The following is a 16,956-nucleotide window of genomic DNA, read 5'->3' as shown; positions in this document are numbered from 1 at the left end:
TCTAGCTACATGTTTAACATACCAACAGACGTCAAAAGAATGATAGGGTAATTGGTAGTGGCCACCTGAAACAGCTCGTTCATTTTAGATGTCTTCTTTTTTGAAGTTCAGAGATTAACTTTTGTGACCCTCATTTAAGTTTCAGTTTAGAAGGCCTATCTGGAGGAGCTGGGGACAACAGTAAGCCATCGTCAGCTTTGGATGCCAACTCCGCGAGCTCAAAAGAGCTGAGGCGAAGTCCCTTCAGTGGCGAGGAACGTGGTGACTCTTTGGTGTCACTCACCGAAGAGGACCTAGAGTTAGACCAGAGAGAGCACAGCATGTTTGACCATAAGGTAAGACTCTTTCTAGCTCTGCAGAGATAATTTAGGAATGTGTGTTTTATTACTCCAAAGCTGACTTGATAGTGGTGATCAAAGTAGACAAGGGGCTTGCTGCCTGAGGATAAGAGTTTTTTCTGTTCTACTGGATAGGACCCAGTACATTAAAACTTACTAATTATGATAACTCTAGGCTGTGATTTACATAGAGTTGAGTAGCCTGTCATGGTCTCCTTTAATTAGGAATGTGGCTATGATTTTAAGGCTATTTCTTCTTGCTCTGGGAGGCCTTCCCTCACTGCCAGATATGGTAGTAATTCTTTATACCTCAGAAGCTAATTTCTTTTGCCTTCAAGCGCTTTAGAAACCATTATTGGTTTTTCATTATTCCATAATTACTTTCCCCCCAAATAGCTGGTAAAAAAAAACACAGGTACTACAGCATTTGTTCAAGGCCTCTCTTTGTATTTCCATCTCCTGACTCTACTTTTTCACTGGCTGTGTTCTGGACCTAAAGTCTCTCCATCCTCTTCTCCGTCTCCTGGCTTCCCTGGCTTCCTTCAAGTCTAGGCTGAAATCTTACCTGCTGCAAGAAGCCTTTCCATTTCCCCCTGAATGCTGGTACCTTCCCTTTGAGATTACCTCCAGTTCATCCTCTGTGTATCTTACCTGTGCATAGCTTCTCGCATACCCCTGTAATATAGTAAGTGCTTAATAAATGTGTGTCAACTTGCTTCTGACTTGGGAGCTCTTTTTTAATTATTTTTTTTCCCAATTACATGTAAAGACAATTTTTGATGTTGTCTTTTTTTTTTAAAAAGTCCCCTTTCTTGATCATCTTGGCTTTTAGTTAATGCCACTATACTCTCCACAGCTTGAAAAGCTACAGTTTTGTTTTAGTGTAAGAATTATGGAGACTGTCTGTGGCACTCACCCTACCAATAAAACATTACTAATGTAAATAAGAGACTCAGTTACAAGCATTTACTTAGTACCTACTAGGTGCCAGGTGGCAAAGATACAGAGACAAAAAGGAAATAGTCCCTTCTCTAAAGGAATTTATATCAGATGAAGCAGTATGTACATATAAAAGTATATACAAATAAACAGGAAGGGCAGGGATTGGGAAAGACTTCTCCTAGTCTTGCAGGAGGAAGTAAGGGATTTTACAAGTTGGAGATGAAGAGAAAATTCATCCCAGCCACAGGGATAGCACGTATAAAGGGACAGAGATAGAAATCGTAGTGTCATCTGTCAGGAACAAGAAAGAGGGCAGTTTGGCTTGAATATAGAATGTGAGATGAAGTGACTTGCCCAAGGTCACATAGCCAGTAAGTGTCTGAAGGCAGATTTGAACTCAGGAAGATGAGTCTTCTGGACTCCAGGTGCAGCACTCTGTGCACTATGGTGCCACCTAGCTGCCTCTAAATAATTTTTTGAATAGTGAAAAGAGGGCAGATGCAAGAGTTCCTCTGGAGGTTGATATGGCAAGATTTGGCAGGTGATTGCATATGTGGGGGTGGGGTAAGGGAGAGTGAAGAGTCAAGGAAAACAATGAGGCTGCCTCTGCTGTAGGAAGGAAATTGAAAATGGTGTCCTCAGCCGAAATGAGGAAGCAGTATGGGTTGGGGGATGAGGAGCAGGGTTGGGTGTAATGATTTCTGTTTTAGTCATGCTGAGTTTGTGATTTGGCAGCTGTTGGACGTGTGGAGTGAGGGAAAGTGAGGAGACCAGAATGATGCCAAGATTAGGGGGTTGAGAACCTGGAGGGATATTGGTGCCTTCAGCAGAAATAGGGGAAGGTGAAAGAGGATAAAGATAGCGAGTTCCATTTTAGACACGTTGAGTTTGAAATGTTCAGCAGGTAGTTGGTGATGTGAGATTGGAGCTGAGGAGAGCTAATCTGCATAGAGATGATAATTAAATGGGAACCAATAAGGTCACCAAGAAAGTATAGAGGGAGAAAAGAAGATTCAGGACAGACCCTTCGTTAGGTATGTCGGAGAAGAACTGGAGAGAATAGTCACAGAACCCCAGAGAAGAGAGAGGAGAAGGGGCTTAGCAGTGCCAGATGCTGTAGGGAGGTCAAGAAGATTGAGGACTGAGGAAGGACCGTCAGATTCACTATTATAGATTAGTGGCACATTTGCACAGAAAAGTTTCGGCTGAGTAGTAAGATCAGAAGCCATATAATAGGCTGTCATAATACCTGTTCTTTCTCTTCATGCCTGAATTTTTGTGCGTGGCACTTTTGATTCTTTTTTTAAAAAATTTTTTAAAGGCCCACCGTCAAAGGATTCACATAATTCTTTAGTCCTGCATTTACATTTCATAAATACAGCCCTCAGAAAAAGAATATGCAGTTAGGTGCAGAACCTTAGAGAAATTGGAGTGGATCTACTGAAAATCAATCTGTAGACTTAAAATAATTTCAAGATTCTGCCTGTTCTTTTACAGGCCCACTCTTAATTTTTTTTTTGAAAGCTGTATTTGTAAAAGCTATGTTCTGAGTAGATGCACTTGAAACAGTTTATTGTATTTACTTGACCTAGTGAGAATAAGAAACAGAAAAATGAAGGGAAAGAAAATAATTGGGTTGGGAAATTAGAAAATTTTGACTCCCTTTTACTTACAATCCCTTTTCTAAGACAGATGTTTCTATGAATTTGATGAGTGACTATCTCTTTTCAAATAAGGACTATGTTAGCCCTGGATATCTGTTATCCTTCAAGTATAACCCTTTCTGACATGGTCTCCTAGTTAAAAAAAAAATTGAAATTACATTGGATTATTGATACTGGCTTGCGTAGCCTTCTCTACCAATCTATTTACAAATGGAGACAGCTTTTTCTTGTCTATCAAAGGATGCTTATGCTACTTAAACCCTCTCCTTGTGCATTTGGTTGACTCACTTCTAAGAAAAGTTCAGTATTGATAACACCTTTGTTTCACTTTGTTTCATTAAAATCACCTCTCAAATTTCAGAGCATTATTTAAACTATAGTTTGAGTTTGTCGTAGGCTTCATAACATAAATAGGATGAGGTGTATTCTGTTTTTAGGAGAAATGAAAAGAGTGGATTTTTGTTATTTCTGTTGCACTGAGTAGATTGCTAATAGGAGGAAGTTGCAAGGAGACGGATTTTGGCCCAGAATGACTAAGAACCCTACCTTAATTAGAAACATCCAACAATAGAATGGACTGTCTTAAAAAGCAGTGAGTTCTCCATTACTGGAATATAAGCAGAGGCCGAATGACAATTTGTCTATGGTGTCATACTACAGAATCCTACATTAAGTGTAAGAATTTGGACTGGACAACTTCAGAGGTACTTTCCAATTCTAATGTTCATTGATTCTGCCAGAGAGTTGGAGACTCACCAAAATAGTCAACTTTATTTCATGATGGGACAGCCTAATTTTCGGATGAAATTAAGAGATTCAGATTTTATTTTGCGATTCAGCTTACTTTGTGATGATTCAAGCCATTTTAAACTTCCATGTGCCTCACTTTTAATTTCTATGAAATGAAGATGTTCTTTGCCTTTAACCTATTCCACATATAAGATATTTTAAGAACATATGACAGTCTGTAAGGCTCCAACTCTCAGATGAAAATCCTACTTTATACAAGAAGCCTTCCCTCCTTAATCTTAATACATTCCCTCTGAGATTATCTCCAATTTATCTGTTACTATATCTTGTTTGTACATAGCTGTCTGTTTGTTACCTCCCCACCACCACCATCCCATTTGATTGTTAGTTCCTTCAGGGCAGGGGCTGTTTTTGCCCCTCAGCACTTAGCATCGTCCTTGACTTATAGTAAGTGCCTAGTAAATGCTTGTTAATTTTACTTTATAGCCTATCAAAGCATATAAATAAATATGTTAGTTTTTTTAAAATATGTCATGGTTACATCTGAGTTAAAATGGGTACAGTGTTTTCCTTGGCCATTCATTATTGATTGACTCCTACTCAACAGTTTACTGCTTTGAGACACTACGTTAGGTATTGGAAAGGAGAAATAAGATTTTTCCTAAGAGAACTTCTTTCTAAGAAATGAGAAATAACTCCTTATGCAAATTATAGGCTAGTAGAGGGTAAAGCAGATAAAGGAGAGAGAAAAGAAAGTGGACATTTCTAAATATCACATTTTTATTTTTCCTTTTACATAAATAAAAATTTAAGAATTATTTCCTTTCAAACATTTTCATTTTCCAGGTATAGTATATTCTGACTATAATAATTTTGAGTAGCCCCATTTGAACCAGAAATTGTCAAGGGTGGTAGCATTGGTACTCAGAACATTCTGTTGTGCTCTGCTTCACAGCCACGCCAGAGATCCAAGCAACAGGGGTTTAATTATTGTACATCGGCCATTTCTTCTCCACTGACAAAATCCATCTCATTAATGACAATTAGTCATCCTGGACTGGACAGTAAGTATACAGTTTTTCAGTCACTTTTTGTTTCTTTAAAAGTATAATGGCATCAACTTCTGAAACCTTCTTGTTTTTCCCTTTCTCTGTCTGATACTCTCTCTTTAAAAAGAGCTGACTTTCTCAAGTGTCACTTGTTTTATAGATACATGCCTGCCTAGTTCCTACCCAAACTGAGGAATTCCCTTGCCTCTAATTCTAATGCAGCCAATGCTGGTGATTAAGCTTTAAGATAGTTTTTTCTCAGTTAAGATATCTCTATATTGTTGTGTTTGAAGGTGGTTATTATAAGAATAATTCTGTGTCTAGATCTGTATAGTTTCAGGATTTTAGTAGCAATGAAATTGTATTAAGATCACCTACAAGATAGCCTGAGCTTTGAGGAGCTCTGCTGAGTTTTATCCCCCTTTTTTGAAGAGAGGAAGCATGGAATAGCAGATTATGAATTGTCAAGCTCCACCTGTGGCAAATACTGGCTCTGTAACTTGAGGCAAGTTGCTCTGGTTGTTTCTCGCAGATTCTAAATTGCAGATAAGTGCTGGCCTGCATTGGTAGCAGGTACTTGTTCATCCAGGAGTTCCCCATACTAGTGAAGTAAAAGCTCCAATCCCTGTCTCCTATCCCTTTTTCAAAGTCATTTACAATGAACAGTCTTTGTGCATACATAATACTTGGAGTAAAACTAGTATACTCCAGCATTCCTTTAGTGAGAGCAAAACAGTCATGGCCCTTATGTTTTAGTAATTCACAGATGGATAATCCAGAGGGGGTATTTTTCTACAATGCAGAATGGTGTCCACTTATCCCATAAAAGGTGGAGAGAGTACCAGGTAAATGAAATTTCAGGTTTCTGAGGGGAATTCCTCAAGTTGAGCCAAAAGGAAGAAATAAGTAGCACCAAGACTGGTGAGGGATTAAAATTTCTTCACCTTTCTGTGACAGAACTAGTCTCTTTATGTTAGCTGACATGCTTTATAGTTATTTCTGTTCTTGTCTTACTCCCTTAGTAGATGGTAAATTCTTTGAGAGCAAGACCTATGTCATATATGTCCCCTGAAGCATTTTTAGCATGGTGCCTTTCCTATAGCAGGCACTCAATAAATACCTGAAAATTAATTTGAAAAAGAATGAGTCAGTTGGAGAGCTGTTCCTTCTTTCCGCAGTACATTTCCTAGTGAGGTGGCATTTTGTTCATTTTCAAATAGATAACAACTCAGACATTAGTCTTACCTTTTTGACCTGCTGTTTCTGGTGGCAAATCCAAGAAACCGAAAAATGTCCACTCAAAGGTATAGACATAATGTCACAAGTTATATTAGAAAGACAATTTCTGGGGGGGGGAAGGGGGTCTTTATTTTGGCATTTACCATAGCTAATGTTATAAATGAATAATTTTACAGCAGCTTTCGTGGATTTGAATAGCTAGAGCTTAACCAGGGAGAAAGAACCTTATTGTTAGAACCCTGTATGTCAGATTTTTTAGCACTTTGCTGTCACTATGACTAACAAGCATGTGATCTTAATGGATAGGGCCCCTTAGCAACCAGAAACAACACTGGGACATGTCCAGTAAGGAGAAGATCTTTTATCCTATATTATGTGACACTTTCTTCCTTTCATAACTGAAACACTTCATTATTTTTCTTCCAAAAAAGCAAAACAATTTTTTGGCCAGGTTTTCAGTTGCTAACCAAACCACTATAAATAACACAGTTAACTCCCAGAAAACGGACTCACTCAGAGTGCCGCAATTCCTGGCAACATATAGCTTTTCTTCCTGTTGCTGGGAAATTTTCTGCTCAGGCTCACCAAGGGAATTGAAAGAGTAGCAGACCGCCATCAATAGCTGAGCTTCGAGTAAGATTTTAATCACTTTATCAACAGTTGCTTCCCGCCGTGTGGCCCACACTACTCACTTTTACCCAGGTTTGAATGATTAGCTCATAAAGGTCTTGACTAGTCTGTTTCTTTTTGGTCATTATTCCTGTACTAGCTACTATAATTAAATGATAGGTCATCCCTTCCTGTACTCTTCCTCTATCCCTCCACTCCTAACCCCTCCAACCCATTCCCCTCTTCTCATCCCCCCCCACCTCCATCCTTTCCCCTTTAGCACACATACATATACACACTTAGTTACTTGTCAGGCTTGTTTTCCTGACTTATTACAATGTTTTGTGCTTTGATCTGAAAAATTGATAAGCCCTTGTGGAGACAGTTAGAATTCTGACTTTCAGTAGAATAAACTTTAAGTAGAACAACAGAACTCAAATTGAAGGGTGATGGGCCAAAATAGAAGACCAAAGATTAGTTTTTTGTTGTTTTTTAGTTTGCCAGTGGCTCATGAAGCTCACGTTTCCAAAACACTTAAACATTCTGTACCTGCATCTCTTGGCATATCATAATATTTTAGGGGGGGTGTTTGTGACATAGTTTTGGTGTTCAGTTGTGTCCAACTCTCATTTGGGGGTTTTCTTGGCAAAGATACTAGAGTAGTTTGCAGTGTCCTTTTCCAGCTCATTTTACAGATGAGGAAATTGAGACAAATAGGGTTAAGTGACTTGACTAGGGCCACGTAGCCAATAAGTGTCTGAGGCTGGATTTGAACTCAGGTCTTCCTGATTCCAGGCCTAGCAATCTCTTCGCTGTGCCACCTAGCTGCTTGTGACAATTAAAATTTTTAAATTACCTTTAAAGACTGAGGGCAAATTGGGTTCTTGAGTGGACTAAGTGTTAACGATAGATACTTCAGATGTTTTGATGGATGGGTTATTGCAAGTAAATTCAGTATGAATGATTTGGACTCTTGATTCCCAGTGAAAAATAATTTTCTTAATTGCTGCAATGCTGTATGATTCATTTTTCTCTGACCACACATTAAATAATTATAAAGAAATGAGAATGTTGGCCAGAGGCTTTTTCCCAACAACTGTGTCTCATTATGAGCACTATTGTTTAGGAACAGAATTCTTTCTAAAATTACCCCTGTATCAGTGACTTCTGATTTGTTGTCCTTAGCATGTCTACTTCCCTTCTGAAGAAAATGGCCGACACACACCCTGCTCTTTGAGAACTGTTAACACTTGAGCCCTTCTGAAAGTTAGTGTGTCTCAGCCGAGCTATTATCTGGAATGTCTAGTTAGAGAGTCAGCCAGACTGGAAAGCACAGACTCATATTATTTCAAGCCCAGGATCTCTTTCAAAAAGTTCTTGATGTAGAGGAAAATACTGGGCAAATATGGTGACTAAAATATTTCTATACGATTTGCCATGAAAAAAACAGGCTGATTACCAAGAAACCATAAAAGACAGGAAAAGAGTGATAGCCCATAATCAGATCTTTAATCTGCTGTTCTGTGGAGAGCGGGATGATTTCATTTTGTTTATCCAAAGACAGATTTCCTAGGAAATCATTCTGGAACCAAAGCTGCCTAAATTGTGTGGGATAATGTCCTGGAGAGCTTCCACCTAGAAACTGCTTCAGGAAGTGTGTTCAGTATTTCTTTCTCTTTCATCAGACAGTGCTTTTGTCTCTCAGTACTCAAAGAAATTCCTGGACAGGCAGATGCCAAATGAGACATTGTGTGCGAAGTGCTTTGCAAACCTTAAAGCACTATATAAATGTTAGCTGTTATTAATTTTTAGGTTTCACCTTGGGCATGGGAAGGGTAATAAAATAACAACTCACCCTTCTATATAGTGCTTTAAGATTTGGAAAACATTTTCCTCCTAACCCTGCATGGATGGTCAGTGTTGCATTTTGAGAAAAGGAAACTGAGACTGAGAAGTTAGTCAACAAAGACTTATCAGACACTGACTATGTGCCAGCCAAGCCCTGGGAATGCAAATTCAATCAAAAAGACAGTCTGGAGCTTACAAATGGGGGTGGGGGAGACATAAGAAGAAAGTTGGAAGGCTGGCAGGGATGGAGGAGGCAGGGAATATGGGGTGTGGGGTCTTCCAGCATGTTTGTGGGGCATGATATAGAAGTCCAGAGTGAGAAACAGTGAGATGACTGGCCCGGGCACACTCTCTGTATTGGATTTCCAGGAGGAGCCATTCTGTCCGAGGGAGAGGCCACAGGGGTGTAGGTACCTTAAGAGGTCTGAGTTCTAGGGCTGAAGTGATCTTCCAGGATGAAGAGGTTTCCAGGGCACTATGGAGATGTCCATAGTGAGTGTAGATTAGTGAAAAACGAAGACATTCAATGAGTTGGTTGACCAAGCTAGCAGAACTTGTACCTGTCAGAGTTAAGAATTTAACTGTGGTCTGTTCTGATTCCCAAGTCTAGCAGTCCTGTTTACTACTGCCCCATGCCCTCCATCTGGGATCTTTCAGGTTATGCCCGTGATAATAAAACTCCCCATTGTTTATCCTTGAGCACAGCGAATGCATTCCCAAGCAGTAGATATGCTGGTAACTTTTTTTATGGCCCTGGCAGTGTTGTGAGCCCTTCCTTTGAGTCAAATCAACCTGGGTTCAAATCCTGCTCCTGACACTTATAACTTGTGTGGCCTAGGGAAAGCTATGTAAGCTCCCTGGGCCTCAGTTTCCTCATCTGTAAAAGGATGAACTCTGAGTTCTCTTCCATCTCTTGATCTGCGATCTTACGCACACTCATGCTTAGCATTAAAAAGAGAACCTTGTCAATCATACTTGGTCATCCGTTCAGAAGATGCAACAAAGCGGATTAAGCACTGGCCTCAGGTTCAAATCTTGCCTCAGACCACCCTGGACCAGTTCCTTCACCTCTTACCCTCAGTTTTTTTATCCATCACTTGGAAAAGAATAACAGCCCCTATCTCATAGGGTTGTTGTGAGAATCTGAGGAGAAAACAGAGCACTTGTCAAGCCTTAAAATGTTCTACAAGTTGTCCCAAAAGTCTTAAGAATTTTGGTATACGCTGTGTGATTGTCAGCTGTCACAACCATCAGGTAAGGTAACATGTAAGGCACTTAGAGGTCTCCGTTACTGCTGGTGATTGTTATTATTAATTGCTACTACGGCTGCTACAGATCTTTCCAGTTTGTTTCCTAACCAGATTTATTCTCTCTCATTATCTTGCTTTTTTGATAATCTTTGGTTTATCCTTTTATGAGGCATGGTTTTCACACAGGGCTTGCATCGAGGGATTGTTTTCATATAGTTGATCGTAGGTGGGTGCTTGTAAAATTCCTCCTGTGTGTTTTGATGGATGGGTACGTTAGTGGGTAACTATAGTGTGGACCACCATTATCAAGCTATGAAAGCTAGCTGATCCAGTTAAATCTGTCTCAAAAACTTAACCATCTTGTTTATATAGAATATATGCCAGCCACCCACATACACAAACACACAAAAAAATAGCAGCCTTTATGACAAGAAATCAGAGTGAGCCCTTTTAAAAAGACATCAGATCTTATGAGAAATTTAATGTCATTCTTTTTCTGCTTTTATATCTATAAATGCATGTATATGCAATGATAAGATTATTCCATTTTAGCCTAGTTACATGAAGAATTGGAAGGTGTAGGCTTTGATAACTGTGGATAGAAGCAACGAAAAATAAATGTGTTTGCTCTTAAACTTTTTTTTTTGGAGGAGGAAAGGCAAGGCAATTGGGGTTAAGTGAGTTGCCCAAGGTCACACAGCTAGTAAGTGTGTTAAGTGTCTGAGGTCAAATTTGAACTCAGGTCCTCCCAACTCCAGGACTGGTGCTCTACTCACTGCACCACCTAGCTGCCCACCTTAAACTCTTTAAGGAAAGATTTTATATATGTGTGTGTGTATATATATGTAGGTATTGATACATGCATAAACAAAATATACTTGCATATATATATATTACATGAATATATAAAATTAAATGTCTTTATGTACATGCGTGTATATATAGAACGGTAGTATGTATATGTAAATTATATATTTATGCCTAACTACATACATTTTTGGAAAGGAATGGAAAACATATAATAAATGCATATAGACCTTATAAATAGTTTCTGAAGGAAAGAGATAAGTCCAATTTAAAGAGTGCCATATAGCAAACCTCTTTCAAATTAATACTATTTAAAATGCTTTTTAACCTCTCCATGTGCCTACAAATGAGTACGCTGGTCCTGCCTGCTGAGTGTTCCATTAAATAAGAATTCCTTTTTAATTTTAATATAACCTATGTGTGATTTGCATTTTCGGTCACATTTTCTAACTTCACTAGGCACCAAAGAGCCTTACAAATCTCTCTTCCTTAAGACTTGACTTCTTCCTCACCCTCCTACAAATGCCTAGTGGATAACAGAGCACCCCGCTGGGCAGAATTTTAAATGGAAGAATAGAGAAATGTCCCCATGTGCAATGAGATCTGGAATTCAGAGGTTCTTAACCTTTTAAAATCGTGAACTAACAAGTGATTTGTTTGGGCAATCTAGTGAAACCTACAGCCTCTATCTCAGACTAATGTTTTTAACTGCATAGAATACATAGGATTACAAAGGAAACCAATTATTTTGAAATGTAACTATGTATTAGCAAGGCAGTAATCACAATATAGACAATAGCTGTCATTATGTTTATGTAGTTCTGTATCGCAACATACAAGAGACTCTGTATAGAACGCAGAAGAAGTAAACCATTTATTCAGACACCAGAGAACCAGATCCCAAAACCAGTAAGCCTGATCCATCACAGCAGCAAAGAATTCAGTACACAGTATCACAGCAGAGAACCACTCCATCTCAAAGCCATCCGCCCCCTGCTGGGGCCTTGCCCCAGTCACTCACAGCACAGCCATGTCGGCTCTCTCCCCCGGCTCTAACTGCTCTCCCTGCATTTCCTGTGACACACTTTCCTTCTCCTCTCAGCAAGTTCCTCCTACCACGTGTGACTTAGGCTTCCTGTGATGTAAGGAGGTGACATGGCCTATTAATGGGTGGGAAAGATCTTCAAATCTTAAGTGTCATTACAAACTATTAAAAAATTTTTAAAAAGTTTATAGACCCCCAGGTTATGAACCCCTGTGTAGCTATTAAAAAAAAAACTCAGGCAATATGAGTCCATCCCTTCATAATGTTACCTAAGAAAGGGTTGGTCTTGGATTTCAGAAAAAAAAAGAACATAACATACACATACACACACACTTTGCCCTTCACTTCCATTTTTGAAACTACCTGGACTTCAGATTTCATGCACTTTTTTTTTGGATGTGCATTTTAGTTACCTCTTTCTTTGCTTGCATGTTTTTACACATGCTCTAATATCTTCTGTTAACCCACTCCTCAGAGGCCCAGGAGCAGATACAGCCAGCAAGGCGGATTTCCTTCTCCATCAGCATCTCTCCACTTCTCCTTAAGTCTAAAACTGTCTTTTCTCTTGGCTCTTCTTCCAGTGATGAAGAGGAGAAGTTGCATAGTAAGTAAGCAGCTTTAATGTGCAGCAGCTCTTCTGCAGGGACTGGCCATCTTTGTCAATGCTGTAGAGGTTGTATTACTTAGCAGACAGTAGGAGCTCTCCTAGCCTTTACCCTGTCCTTTGCATGTAGTCTCAGAGGTTTACCTAAGCCACCTGTTTTCATGCTTTACTTTGTGAATTAGATGAAACAGAGTCCTTGTGCTCATCCCATAACTCATTGATTTCATGGCATTTCATGTCGTTCCCAGGTTCTGGGAAATAAGATCCTTCCTAAACCCCAGCATCTCCAAAGACATTGAGGAAGAAGTAACTTTTAAGTATCCTTTGGGTTTTATTTCCAATCCTAAATCCTAACTCACAAAGGTATTGTTGTTGTTGTTTATTCAGCCATATAAAATAATATTCCCTTATCATATTTTTTCCATAGTGAGAATATAGGCTTTTTTTTTCCTTCCATCATGAGACCATTTCAAGAATAATACCTTACCTTTGGGATCAAACCAATGAATTGCTAGATGTACATTTTTATTTTCCTCCTGCTGCTCTTTTCTCTCTCGAACCTTTGGTTTGGTTTGGTTTTTGTTTTTAGTCCTGTGGGTAAGCTGTAGCTTACAGATAGGTAAATCTTTACCTGATAGTACCTAGTTTATGATAGATTTTACAAGGCCTCAGATTGTTAGCAGACTTTGTGAATTGGGAGGAATCCACTCTGCCCATATGAGTCTCATTTTAGATTGTTGAAGAGAGGTGTAAATTGTTATCTCCTCTATTGCCAAAATTTTGTTTATAATATACCAAAATTACTTTTCTTTGGGAGGACCCATTCCTGACTTGAAGAAATTTAATAAAAGGCTTTCAGTTTCTCATAACTGATGTCCTTGAGTCACATGATCTGTTTGCCCTTCACCCTAAATTTCAGCATTATTTAAATATCGTCCAGACTTTTCCAAATTTCTCTATCGACAGAACTTTCTTATAAGATAATTTGTTTCTCTTTCTCCGATAATCACTGACTTAGTCTTATAATTAGGGAGTTTAGTGAATGAGAGTTTAGAGTTTGAAAAATTGCTCGTGAAGATGCATATATGAAAGGAGTTGGTAACAGTGGTCATTCCATAAGTCTTCTCTACTAAAGACAGCATCTTATTGTGCTAGACACTAGAACACTAGACTTGGGGAGACTCTATTTGGAATCCTAACTTTCACACTTAATAATAACAATTGTGATTTTGGGCAAATCACTTACATTCCCTGAAAGTCTCAGTTTCCTAATCTGTAAAATTGTGATAATAACATTGATAGTACCTTCCTCACAGAGTTGTTGTGAGGCTTAATGGGGAAAATATATATAAAGCCCTTTGTAAAGCTAGAAGTGCTATATACCTGCTATTACCATTTTGTTCTGCCTCTCTAGACCCTGTTTGGAATTCCAGCTTTCACACTTAATGACTGTACAGCTTTAGGCAAATCCTTCCCCACTACATCAAAAAGATGTCTCATGCACAGGGAGTTGTGAGAATTTAGTTAACATTCATTTTCAAGATCTTTTGAAACTAAGATTTCCCCAGAGTAGCTATACTTTTATGGCACACAATCATGTCATTATCAGAAATAGAAAAAGGGTCCACCAGCATATTAAGTGCTACTTAATGCCTCCAAAATAAAATTATAAACCAATCCACAGTGTTGCACACTTAGCTTATCTGGCAACAAGACGGTAGAACTGGAAAAGGATCTTAGATGTAATCCAGTCTGCCCCTTCCCCACCCCCCCCTTCATTTTATAACCGAGGGAACTGAGGGCCAGAGAGGTGACAGTGAAGCCAGAGGTGGGGTGGGGTGAGGAATGGAGGAGTAGGCTCTAGATCTCTCTTCAACCATTGTACTTCCAGCTATGACATAGTTTGATGCTGATTTGCATCACTGAAATAGGAAGGTCCTCCATGGAGGAAGGAGGTATGTGTGCACAAAAACCTCTTGTGTGTCTAGAAATGGTTTAAAAGTTTTTTGTCCAGGTTCTTCGCATTCCCACATTTCTCTTTTTACATCCAGTTCCTAGAGCATGTTAGACACTAGAACTATGACTGGCGAAACTCTAGTAGTCATTTTCCCCAAGTAATCTTTGAAAAGTAATTTCATTCATAGTGAGGTAAGAATCAGTTGGCAAAATTTACTCGAAGTCTAATTAAGAGGTGTTATTATGTGTTATTGCAACAAGTGGGCTCAGCATATTATCTCTACTAAAGTGTATTATATACAAAAATTATCGATACAACAAGACATTTAAACATTGAAATGATACTTTCCATTGTGTGACTATGGCCTTTCTGCCATTATCATCCCTGAAAATGTCATTAATAGGAATAATGCTTATATTTATTTTAATTGCTGTGATTTTTGTGTGTTCTTATTTGGTTAGTTTAGGAAGTTCCCTTGCCCTACTTTGATCTGTAGCCTGATTCATTTATAGAGAAGGGAAAAATAATTTGTTTACTCCTCTGAAGGTGGAAGGAAAACCATTTTATAGATGAGGCAACTGAGACTCAGTGGTTGTGATTTCCCCATAGTCACATGTCTTAATTGATGGCAGAGCAAGGCTAAAACCACCAGATCATCTGGCTTATAGTCCAATTCTTTTTCCAGTCCATGTTTTCTAAAATTATCAGGTCTTGACAGGCTCAGAAGATAAGTTATTTCCAACATAAGGGCTTACCAAGGCAAAATTAACAGAGCAGAAGCAAATAGATATCACTAGAAAATGTTTCTTTAATTCCTACTTTAATTAAGTTGTAATATTGGCAAATGGCCATTTAAGAAACTCAATATCGATAAAAACAGAGAAGTAAATCCTTCTTGTTACAGAAAATAAAAGGTACAGTTTTCATGGCTTCTGAAGATATTTTAACGTCTGTATTGTAAAGTTATCACAACATTTCTTGATAAGGTATTTTTTTCATGCCATTCATTTGTCACAGGTGACAATGCACAGCAGTCACTCTTCATTATTGCCGCATCATTGCCATCAGCTTGAATTACTTTGGTTAGTTCCATCCCCTTGCACGTTTAGAACAAGAAGGCATCAGATACTGAGTTTCAGCATACTAATTCCTAGTATTGCTTTGGCTCTATCTGTCATATTAACTGTAGGAAATCTTATATTCTAACTTATTCCCTGTGTCTTTTTCAGATTCACGACCCTTCCACAATACCAGCGCTAATTTGACTGAAAGGTATTATATATTTCATGAAATAAGTTTGCAGAAACTCTGATGTTATTAGATTAGTTTGGGGCACACAGTGAAGAACTGGCAGCTCAAAGCAATTGTCTGTCTAATCAGGACACATGTATTATTAGATGGTAATTCACAGTAGTATAATTAAGTTAATCTCATCAACATTTACCCCTTTTCTTAAATCTTTTTTTTATTTAAAAAAATTTACTCTGAGCCATTTGAACCTGAGTGTCTTCAAAATTTTATCTTTTGCTTTTGTGATGTTGTGAGGAAATATTCATGCATTCATGCAATTGTCGGACAGGTTTTTGTTCTGTAATAATTGTATGTAAATATATGTGGTCCTACTGCTTTGTAATGTGTATATTTCTCAGTTTTAATAGCTATGCTTCCATACACTGGCAGATATGACACACCAGTATGCACTGTTCAGTAGATAGAAAATTTCTGTTCTTTCCACTTGCTTTTTAATCCTTATTTTTAAATTACTGAGATTAATAGTTTTGAATGCAACAAAATTAAGAATATTTTCATAACTATAACTTTTTTGCAAGAATCTCCTTTTCACAGAGGATTCCATTAATGACTTACTGCTAGACTGCTGGTACATAAAAATCTTTGTGTTCCTATTTGATCTTCTCTGACAGCTTTTTTTCCCCCTCGGACATATTGGGCAAATGGTCTTATACTTTTTTTTCCCTTCAAAATAGAATAGTTGTTACTTTGTATTGTTTTTTCCATATTCTCTACTGGAGGATAACCAAAGTGAATTTCTCTGAGATGTAAAAATGTCCATTTATTGGTAGACATGGATCTGATGTGATGATGCCAAAGATAAAAATTTCAGCTACATGTAAAAACTGCCTTTTAATTCCTTATTTCTTTGGACGTGGACCATGCTGTTGTCTCACTCTGAGGGAAAAAAATCTTGCACGTAGAATTTCAGTCAGCAGCACCAGCCATTATAAACAAAGCAGTAATACAGATTTTGATTCCTTCCCTCAAGAAGCTTACTGTATAATCTATTGTACAGTTGGTTCAGCCTTTATCATCAAGACTTAATTCATTCACTACAGATTTTGGATTTAGTTCTGGCTGATAGTTAACTAAAATTAACTCCTTGTAGCATAGCCAGTAGAAGGAGCCAGACTTGGTATTTTATGTGTAATCATACTTGTGGATAAACTATAAAAACCCAACAAAAACTATCATTTACTCATCTGAGAGATAATATTTAGAATTAGTACCTAATTAGTATTAGCTCAAAGAAAAATCCAGGATACTTAATAATACAGCTTTGTTTTATGACTTGTTTAATTTTTTGACTCTGAACCTATGATTGCCATATTGAAAAGAGAAGAAAGCAGAAGAAAACAAGAAAAACCTGTACCACATAAATGCAATAGTTATTCCATTGTAGTACAGTAGTACTAAAATATTAATTGCTCCTAAGAGAATAGGAATTCATTTGTCAGCAGCAGAGGGTACTGTAGTATATGTGCCATCTTAATTTTTAAACATATTATGCAAATATCCCTAACTCCTCTCTGCTCTCTGATTATTTCCTTTTCTTTTTTGA

At 38.1% G+C, this 16,956-nt stretch overlaps 1 protein-coding gene across 1 annotated transcript in view; it reads left to right on the top strand.

Annotated features, from left to right (window-relative positions):
* Positions 1–16,956, top strand: part of AKAP13 (A-kinase anchoring protein 13) — a 204,811-nt gene that overhangs the window by 125,221 nt on the left and 62,634 nt on the right. The window contains exons 9-11 of the mRNA XM_036735444.1: positions 140–335; positions 4,650–4,758; positions 15,332–15,374. Of these exons, the coding sequence (XP_036591339.1) occupies positions 140–335; positions 4,650–4,758; positions 15,332–15,374 (348 nt within the window). The remainder of the gene's footprint in view (positions 1–139; positions 336–4,649; positions 4,759–15,331; positions 15,375–16,956) is intronic.

This window comes from Trichosurus vulpecula, chromosome 8, assembly GCF_011100635.1.
Source record: "Trichosurus vulpecula isolate mTriVul1 chromosome 8, mTriVul1.pri, whole genome shotgun sequence".
NCBI classification, from domain to species: domain Eukaryota; kingdom Metazoa; phylum Chordata; class Mammalia; order Diprotodontia; family Phalangeridae; genus Trichosurus; species Trichosurus vulpecula.
Note: the sequence above shows the minus strand (reverse complement) of the source record. Positions and strands in the feature narration are given on the sequence as shown.